General features: G+C 37.6%; 2 protein-coding genes across 3 annotated transcripts in view; both read left to right on the forward strand.

Annotated features, from left to right (window-relative positions):
* Window positions 1-4,089, forward strand: part of slc1a9 (solute carrier family 1 member 9) — a 22,600-nt gene extending 18,511 nt beyond the window's left edge. Inside the window, exons 9-11 of one of the 2 annotated variants that reach the window (XM_016539998.1) lie at window positions 470-604; window positions 756-1,188; window positions 2,917-4,086. In XM_016539998.1, coding sequence (XP_016395484.1) covers window positions 470-604; window positions 756-1,188; window positions 2,917-3,132 — 784 coding nt within the window. In that variant the 3' untranslated portion in view covers window positions 3,133-4,086. Of the gene's footprint in view, window positions 1-469; window positions 605-755; window positions 1,189-2,916 lie in introns of both variants that reach the window. The other variant, XM_016539996.1, reaches the window with a different exon arrangement.
* Window positions 4,090-6,807: 2,718 nt separating this feature from the next.
* On the forward strand, window positions 6,808-8,580 carry LOC107729479 (fibroblast growth factor 21-like). Its single transcript, XM_016540006.1, has 3 exons — window positions 6,808-6,860; window positions 7,064-7,167; window positions 8,197-8,580. Exons 1-3 carry the CDS (start codon window positions 6,812-6,814, stop codon window positions 8,515-8,517), a joined length of 474 nt encoding a protein of 157 aa, XP_016395492.1. The 5' UTR covers window positions 6,808-6,811; the 3' UTR covers window positions 8,518-8,580.
* Window positions 8,581-8,740: the final 160 nt, after the last annotated feature.

Below are 8,740 nucleotides of genomic sequence, written 5' to 3' on the forward strand. Positions count from 1 at the left end.
AGTTTACACTCGAAGTAGATTGGTCCCTCTAAGCGAGATCCCAATTCGTCGGTCATCCGACGTGACGTCTCCGTTCCCTCCTTCAGGGAACGAGGGTTACATACGTAACCGAGACGTTCTCACACGCAGTCTGAATGCAGTCTTGATTTATGAGTCACATGTTTGGTTTTATGATCCTTTGTGTTGTGCCATAACAATCTGGTTATTATTACAGTTATTATAATTGCTTTTTATTACCATGGCTGTATAATTGTGATACAGTTACAGAACAAAACTTTAACCTGCAGCTACATCACAGATGTGCCTCCTTGAACTGAGCTAGCATCTTCTTCCAATTCTTATTGTTATTTTCCTTCTTTCATCCATTGAACTTTTTCTTTTTTCACCCCCTCAATAGATCATATCCGTCAGTGCCGCCCCATACTGTCTCAGTCGTGGTGGTATAATCCCTCTCTCTCTTTCTCTGCAGTATGACAGCGACTTTAGCCAGTGTGGGAGCGGCCAGTATTCCCAGTGCTGGTCTGGTCACCATGTTGCTAATCCTGACCGCCGTGGGCCTTCCAACTCAAGACATCAGCCTGCTCATCGCTGTCGACTGGCTTCTGTGAGTTCAAACAGCTCTGTTTGTGTTATGTACGGGCCCTGACGACGGCCCTGGTTTTGTCCTGACTAATTATCAACTGTCGTCATGAACATAAACAGCTGTCCTGAGCTGTTCTGTGTCAGCGTTTGGAGCTGTTTTTGTGTGTCTTCAGCGACAGAATGCGTACCTCCATTAACGTGGTGGGCGACTCTTTCGGGGCGGGCATTGTGGACCACCTATCACGGGCAGAGCTCGCCGTGATCGACGGGGAGATCCCTCTATCAGACGAGGTGTTTGTCCCCCCTCCGCCTCTCCTCACTGAAATAGACCTCATAGACCCTCTCAAGCCGCCCGAACTGCCCCCTCGCTCCCCGCGCCCCTCAAAGCTCAACCATCACGCCCCGTCTCTGACCCCTTCGCAGTCTCAGTCGCACTCTATCCCGCACTCGCCCCCCTCCGTCCGCTCTCCGTCACCTCACTCCATCCGCTCGCCCTCCCCTCGCTCCGTGTGCTCTCACTCCCCAAGGCCTTTCCGAACACATTCCCCTCGTCTTTTACGCAGGACGGAGCCTGGATACTGCGCCCTGCCCACTCATGACAACCAGGTGAGGCTTTGTTCAGAAAATTTTAATATTAACATTTTTAAGCTACGAGTTTCTCAAATAAATGACTGCACAGATTGATCTTACAGAAATAGATCACCTAAAAATTTACTGTCTGTCATCATTTACTCACCTTCATGTCGTTCCAAACCTGTATGACTTTCTTTCTTCTGTGGAACGCAGAAGTCACTCTTTTTCTTTTCCATATACTACAAAAGTGACCAAACTGGTGTGCTGTGTTGCCAAGTCTTAATATGAGACAAATACAGTTTTTTTTTGTTTGTTTTTTTGCAAGAAACAGACGGAGATCTAAGTCAATATTCACTGTTAAGCTTCTTGACGTGTTTAGTAGAGTTCATGAGAGAAGTTACGCTGTCTGATCTGTGAACAAATCTTTCTTTTGAGTCTGATCTTGACAGTGATGTGTTATATCCAGTTCACCAGTCTGAATAATTTGTTCGCAAATTGGACTGATCTGTGGAGTTCATCCTTTTTGAACCTTCCTTTGAAAACCTTTGAAAACTTCTGTCCTTGTTCTTTGTAATTGCATGAAAAAGAGTGAACAAGTTCTGCGGAAGAACAAATACACTACACAATACAGAAAAAGTACACAAAAAATATCCTGTTAAATTTATGATTTAAAAAAATAATGGCAGCTGTGGTTTCCAGAAAAGTGTTTCAGGTATTACAAGATTTTGGCATTTTGGTGTCTGTATATTTTTCTAATTATACTTGTATATTTAATTAAACGATATATTGTTAATATTAAAATTGTTTAAAAGACAAAATACCATCAGAATAATAAAATAAAGCAATAAGCCCCAAGAAGCCGTGGTTTACAGTGAATTTATAACAGCTAAGGGGCGTTGTTGTCGACGCGAAGCGAAGTTATAAGCTGTTATTAGCTGTTATAAATTCACTGTAAACCACGGCTTCACATGGCTTATTGCTTTTATAAAACGGTTATTCCATATACGTAGTACGGTTTCACAAAATAAAACAGCAAATAACGTGTAATGATATTCTTCCACCAAACAATGTAGTTCCTCAGAATCAGTTGTGGTTGCAACAAAGTGGTTGCCGAGCAACACACAGAAGTAAACAAAGGTGTATGTTTGTAGTGTAATTTACAAACAGCTTAGAACGCGGCTCAACCAATCAGAATCAAGGACCGGAACTATCCGTTTTATAAACGGGGCTTATTGCTTTTATAAAACGGTTATTCCATATACGTAGTAAGGTTTCACAAAATAAAACAGCAAATAACGTGTAATGATATTCTTCCACCAAACAATGTAGTTCCTCAGAATCAGTTGTGGTTGCAACAAAGTGGTTGCCGAGCAACACACAAACGTAAACAAAGGTGTATGTTTGTAGAGTAATTTACAACAGCTTTGAACGTGGCTCAGCCAATCAGAATCAAGAACCGGAACTAAATTATCCAGTAATTCATAGGTTTACTTGGAACCATAAATCTGACAGTAATTTCACCACAATGGTAAACCATTTACAGTTTTTCGCTGTATATGACAGCTTACAGTTAATCAATAAACAGGTTTTACTTTAACATGTTTACTGCAACATCTTTTTCTGTAAAAATGACATTGTATTGACATGAGGGTGAGTAAACTATTCGTTTCAGTCTGATCAAGTAATTCCGATGTTCTTATACTGAGGTGTTTTTGTTGTGGATATGCTGTTAAAAGTCGCTCATCACTTCGCATGCCGCAGATTACCACTCTTCCCAGAGGTTTCCGAGAGAGAGGCAGAGACCGGGAAAGAGACAGAGAAAGAGCGAGACTGCGGGAGCGGGAGCGGGATAAGGGGAGCGAGACTGAGGAGGACGAGGAGAAAGAAAGAATGATGGACGAGGTGAGCGACGGAGAAGAAAGCGACGACACGGCGTATGACAGGCGCCACAACATCCCACATTGTGACCTGCCCTGAACGAGACAGACAAAGCTATAGCACATTTTCACAATACTTCTTCCGTATCTCAGAACCCACCTTTCTGCGTGAACGCTGGCATTTTTGTTGTTTGGCACAGACTTTGAGTACCTAGGTTTGTTGTGTGTTTGTCTTGCATTGAGAAACTTGATATATAAGTGAATGGAGGGTTCACTATGTTTCTTAGTATCAGCTTTATAGTCTAGCAACTGTGACTGTTTGTAACTTGTAGCTTATTTGCTTTTACAGGATTTCAGTAATAAACCGGATGAGTGGCTCTGAGCGTTTATTGCACGTGCTCTGCCAATCTTGATTTAATTTATTCTTTGACTTCCCTATCATATAATTTATCTAGGCTACTGGGATACTGGTTATAACACTGGATGTCACTGCACTGCACTGTAAATCCCAGACTTACTCAATGGTTCAGGGAAAAGATAGCCTTGACTCATTTGAGCTGCCTTAGTTTACTTTTATAGTCAAGATATCCTCTGTTCAGTTGCTAGTGCAACATAAACAAGATGACAACAGGCAGTTCAAATGAGTCGAAGCAGTTGGTTCCTATAAACAGTCCAAACGTTTTATGATTTGTTGGGCTTTTCTTTTGACGGTGGCGAGGACGTCACAAGCAGCTGTGAGTAACATGATGCAGTTTCTCCATGTACCCTGTACATGTTCTTTCCCTTTCCGCGTGTCTTAAAAATGTGAATCATACACTCAAACATCATTTGCATGTACAGATTTACCAATACACTGTTTATATTAGTGGGTGTGACATCAGGCTTACACACCTCAACATTACCAGGCCAAGTGCAGTTACACAAATCTGACATCATACTTTACTTTTATACCCATTGTCCTTGCACAAGTCGTCCACTGTCATGCTGTATGAATGCCAGTGCAGTTTTCACTCACATCCAGCCTATCATTAAAAAAAATCACAAGTGAGATATTTTTTTTTATTCACTTTTCATACTTTAGAACATATTGCCAAAGAATTGCAATATTTTCTTTGAAATAAAAATTATTTCATCGTTAAATTATAATAGTTTGTAAAATTGTAAATTATAATATTATTAAATTAAATAATAATAGTATTAAATTATAATAGTAAAATAGTTGGAGGTCAGTAATTTTTTTAAGAAATTAATACTTTATTCATCAACGATGCATTAAATTGATCAAAAGTGACTGTAAAGTCATTTATCATGTTACAAAAGATTTCTGTCACAGAATATGTGATGTTCTCTTGAACTTTCTATTCATTGAAGAATCCTGAAATTACACTTAGCACATTTTATGTATTACTTTTACACAAAAATATTAAGCAGCACAACTGTTTTAAACATTAATAATAATAATAATTCATGTTTCTTGAGCACCAAATCAGCATATTAGAATGATTTCTGAAGATTCACGTGACACTGAAGACTGGAGTAATGATGCTGGAAATTCAGATGTAAAAAATGTAGTAATATTTCCTAATATTACAGTTATTACTGTACTTTTGATCAAATAAATACAGCCTTGGTGAACATTAGAGACTTAGAAAACATTCAAAATCTTACCGACCCCAAACTTTTGAATGGTAGTGTTAATACAGATTTGCCATGATACCAAAGTCTGCAGTCAAGCGTCTCAGATTTCAGTAATCCTCATCAAAACCTTCCTAAATCATAAGCAATGGACATTGTAGCTCTATAATCGTACTGTACATCAACAGTCATCTCATTTGTTTGCATTAGTATTTCTGAGACTGATTTCTGATTTCTTTTAAACTATGAAAGAGCAATGTTTTTCTTTCCTTTACAATTCAAGAATTACTTTGATGTTAATATTGTTGCCATTTGCTATTATGGATTATGTTTATTGTCTAGAGTTGCACTAGTAAAATTTTGTTTGTTATTCGTGATGTATTTTGTCTGACTCGTGTATTTATCATGTCTGATAGACTTCAATTTTCCCATGAAATCAGCTGCTGTCTATGGTGTGCGTAATAAAATCGTAACAATTTACGAGTGCTTTGTCCTTTAATGCCTCTTGTGTAAGAATCGATGTCAACACGAGGCATGTTTAAATCCCGTCTCGCTCTCGCATTAAGACCGGTGGGCGAACGAAATCCCTTCATGCACGCAGAGTCAAAATTTCCTCACACAATGATGAGACAAAGACATCAAAACACTTAATCCGCTCAAAGTAAAACGAGGGAGAAAGCAGCAGATGGCCAGAAAGACGTCAATCCTCCTCATTCTTCCCAGGACAACAACGAGGCAGGAGACATGATGATTACAAGGGACACTGACGTTATTGTGGGGACCCTGGACGTCTCCGAGACGGAATGGGAAAGCTTAAAGGAGTTGTATTAAGATGAAAGGGCAAAATGGCAATTGGAAAAAAGGATGTGATTCTTTAGGGATTCTGTGATAAAAGACATTGGTCAACACTTGATGGAGTCCAGCTGTTCAATTACACCTCAGTATTTACAGTCTTTAATCATTTACAGGGATCTAACAATTATTGACAGACTGGGTTAGCATGTTTGTGCTAACTTTTGATAAGATAAGACATGCACACTTGAACTTTTTCATTAAAAAGTTTCACTTGATGCCGCACTGCCCTCTCTAGCTGATGGGACGGTAGTGTTATGTCCTCGCGTCCTGTCATGAATGCACAGATGAGCATGAAACTCACTTTGAGTGCTTTTTATGGCCTCTTATCTGAACTGCCACCTCCACTCCCATTTCCTCCTAATACTGGGAAATAACTGAAACACTTTATATTAAATAAACAATTATTTATCTGCGATATGCAAACTTATATGCTATATATGTTGTCCCCTGTCCTCTGAGATCAGTGACTTAACTAGCGTAGCCATGTGAGATTTACCATCAGTTTTTCCTCCTTCATTTCCTGAAAACAAGTTTGTTATCATTTTTCCTTTTCGTACTCAAGTGACTCATGGATTCTCTGTCGCTCTCTCATGCGTACCGTATAAATACAAGTTTACAGAGACATGTCTTCTGTGTAGACCATCTTAGCATCTGGAGGTCTTGGAGGCATCGCAATTCAGTTTCACAAATTGGAGTTAGCCTCTTACTTTTTATATATCATTTACATTTTAAGTCAGTTTCAAGGTTTATTATTACAGATATTTTATTTTTGAGAATATTTTTACGTTTGGATACCATCCATTTGTATTGATGACCACCTGGTCGGCTCGGTCAATCATGCAGTTTACCTGTTTTTTCATTTTTCTTGCTCTGTTTCCTCCTCTTCATTGGTGTATGTATGTTCCTGTACAGAACATGCTTCTGCCGTTTAGCACGCAAGTCAGGGAATGCTTGCTCTACACAGGTAATCTTAAACTTTAACCTATTGCAATAGTTGCAAATGAGTTTCTGCTTCTTTTTGAGCTGCAAGATGTTAGGATCTGCTTAATGTGGGTAACTGTGACATGTGCTACTTTCTTCTGTCAACATGGCTATCTGGAATCAGTCAATCCTTTTTAGTTGGCGTGGTGATGTTACAATAAAAATGTATGCCTTTTATTTCAAGGCATTCGTTTTGCACTGCAATTGTACTGTGTTTTGTTCCTAAAGAGCAAAGACTGGCTTGAAGTAATGGCAATCTGTGTGTTTTATCCATTTTAGATAACAGAAAGTATGGGCTGTTCCTTGAAATGAAACCTGACGGCTCCGTTAGAGGGTCTCAAGAAGAGAAGCGCAACTGTAAGCAACTGCTGCAAACATTAAAGAGTTAAAGAGCACAGTTTACTGACGGAGTACTATTGTAATCATTAAGTAACCCTCATTATGGCCTTACTTCTCAGAATGTCCTTCAAGGACAAATACCTTATCAGAAAAGATAAAAATAATTCATAATATCTGTGATAACAAGGGTTATGCAAATAATAACAAATTGCACGCTGTAGGTGTGCTGAACCTGCGTTCAGTGAAAGCCGGGGAGACGGTCATCCAGAGTGCGGCTACATCTCTCTTCCTCTGCGTGGATGATAAAGACAACTTGAAAGGACAGGTCTGGACATTCGAACATCTTTACAAATTTGAAACATCCAATAGAGCATGGTCATTTAAAAACAAATAAATAAAAATATAATAAAACTGAAAAATGACAATTAGTAAAAAGACACCATTCTAGCGTAGCAGAGAGAGAGAGCAGTGTATACATAAAATGGATACTTAGCATTTACTATTTTGCCATTTAAAAGCAAATTGTACAAGCAAAATATACAATATTATAATATACAATTTTATTTAAAAATAATTGAGGTAATTATTAATAACTTTAGATAGTTAAGGTACTGTTTTTTTTTTTTTAAGAAATTTATACTTTTATTTAGCAACGACATTTATAATGTTACAGAGAATATATTTCAAATAAATCTCTTTTTTTTCTGTTCATCGAAGAATCCTGAAAAAAAAAGAATCATGATTTTCACAACAAAAAATTATGCTGTATTCAACATTTTTTTGAGAATGTTTTTGAGCAGCAAATCAGCAAATTAAAATGATTTCTGAAGGATCATGTGACACTGAAGGCTGGAGGAATGATGCTGAAAATTCAGCTTCGCATCAAAGGAATAAATTACATTTTTTAAATATATTTATATTATATATTAATATATAAACTAAATTACATTTCGATCAAATAAATGCAGCCTTGGTGAGCATAAGAGACATTTTAAAAAACTATTTGTGTATTTTTAATGATTTGCACAACATTTAAAAGTCATTGATATTAAATGTATTTATAAATAATGTTTTTACAATTAATAATTCGTTTTCTCTTCACAACTACTCAAATTCTAGATTTGTCGAAATGTTGATTTTTATTTTATTACACATAATACCACATATCTTATTTTTTATATTTATGTTTTTGAATCCTGTATTTCATTATTTATTAAATGTGGAATTGATTTGACATGGTTTGCAACACCTGTAGTAAACATTGAGTAAGCTGTTATATTTATTTAAGGTAGCCTACATGAATTTCACTGGAGTCTTGCACACATTTGGGACTGAGCTTTGTTTTCTTTTTCAGCCGCACTACACTGAAGGAGACTGCACCTTTCAGGAATTGCTGCTGCCAGATGGATATTCATATTTCCTTTCTCCACACACTAGGAATCCCATGTCGCTCCCTTCAAAGCAGTCTGGGCAGAAACACGGTGCCCCACTTTCTCGGTTCCTCCCTGTTATGAATACTCAGTTGGCAATGGCGGGGAAAGGAGAGGACAGCCAGATACAGGAGGTGAAACAGTATATTAAGGACATAAACCTGGACTCTGACGACCCACTAGGAATAGGACATCAGTCACACATTCAGACTGTCTTCAGTCCCAGTCTGCATACTAGGAAATGAGGACTGGAGAACATCAGTTATGGAGGCATGCTTTACATTATCACTGGACTGCGATGTTTAAAATGTTTTGTTACTGTATTTTTTTTTAATATTTATTTGAACTTATTTATTTGCTATGGTCTAAAATTATTTAAATTAATTTAAGTAACTTAAATATTGTTATATTAAACATCATACAATCGTTCATTTAAATATTTCAATTCAGCTGGAGAAGAGTCCACTT

The sequence above is a fragment of the Sinocyclocheilus rhinocerous genome, unplaced genomic scaffold (genome assembly GCF_001515625.1).
Source record: "Sinocyclocheilus rhinocerous isolate Xijiao unplaced genomic scaffold, SAMN03320098_v1.1 scaffold697, whole genome shotgun sequence".
Lineage (NCBI taxonomy): Eukaryota > Metazoa > Chordata > Actinopteri > Cypriniformes > Cyprinidae > Sinocyclocheilus > Sinocyclocheilus rhinocerous.

Excerpts from the sequence above, each read along its gene's own strand:
- LOC107729479 (XM_016540006.1), top strand. The coding sequence starts at position 6,812 with ATGAAACCTGACGGCTCCGTTAGAGGGTCTCAAGAAGAGAAGCGCAAC. Across the intron at positions 6,861-7,063 it reads TCAAGAAGAGAAGCGCAACT|GTGTGCTGAACCTGCGTTCA; the intron begins GTAAGCAACTGC and ends TGCACGCTGTAG. Across the intron at positions 7,168-8,196 it reads AAGACAACTTGAAAGGACAG|CCGCACTACACTGAAGGAGA; the intron begins GTCTGGACATTC and ends TTTCTTTTTCAG.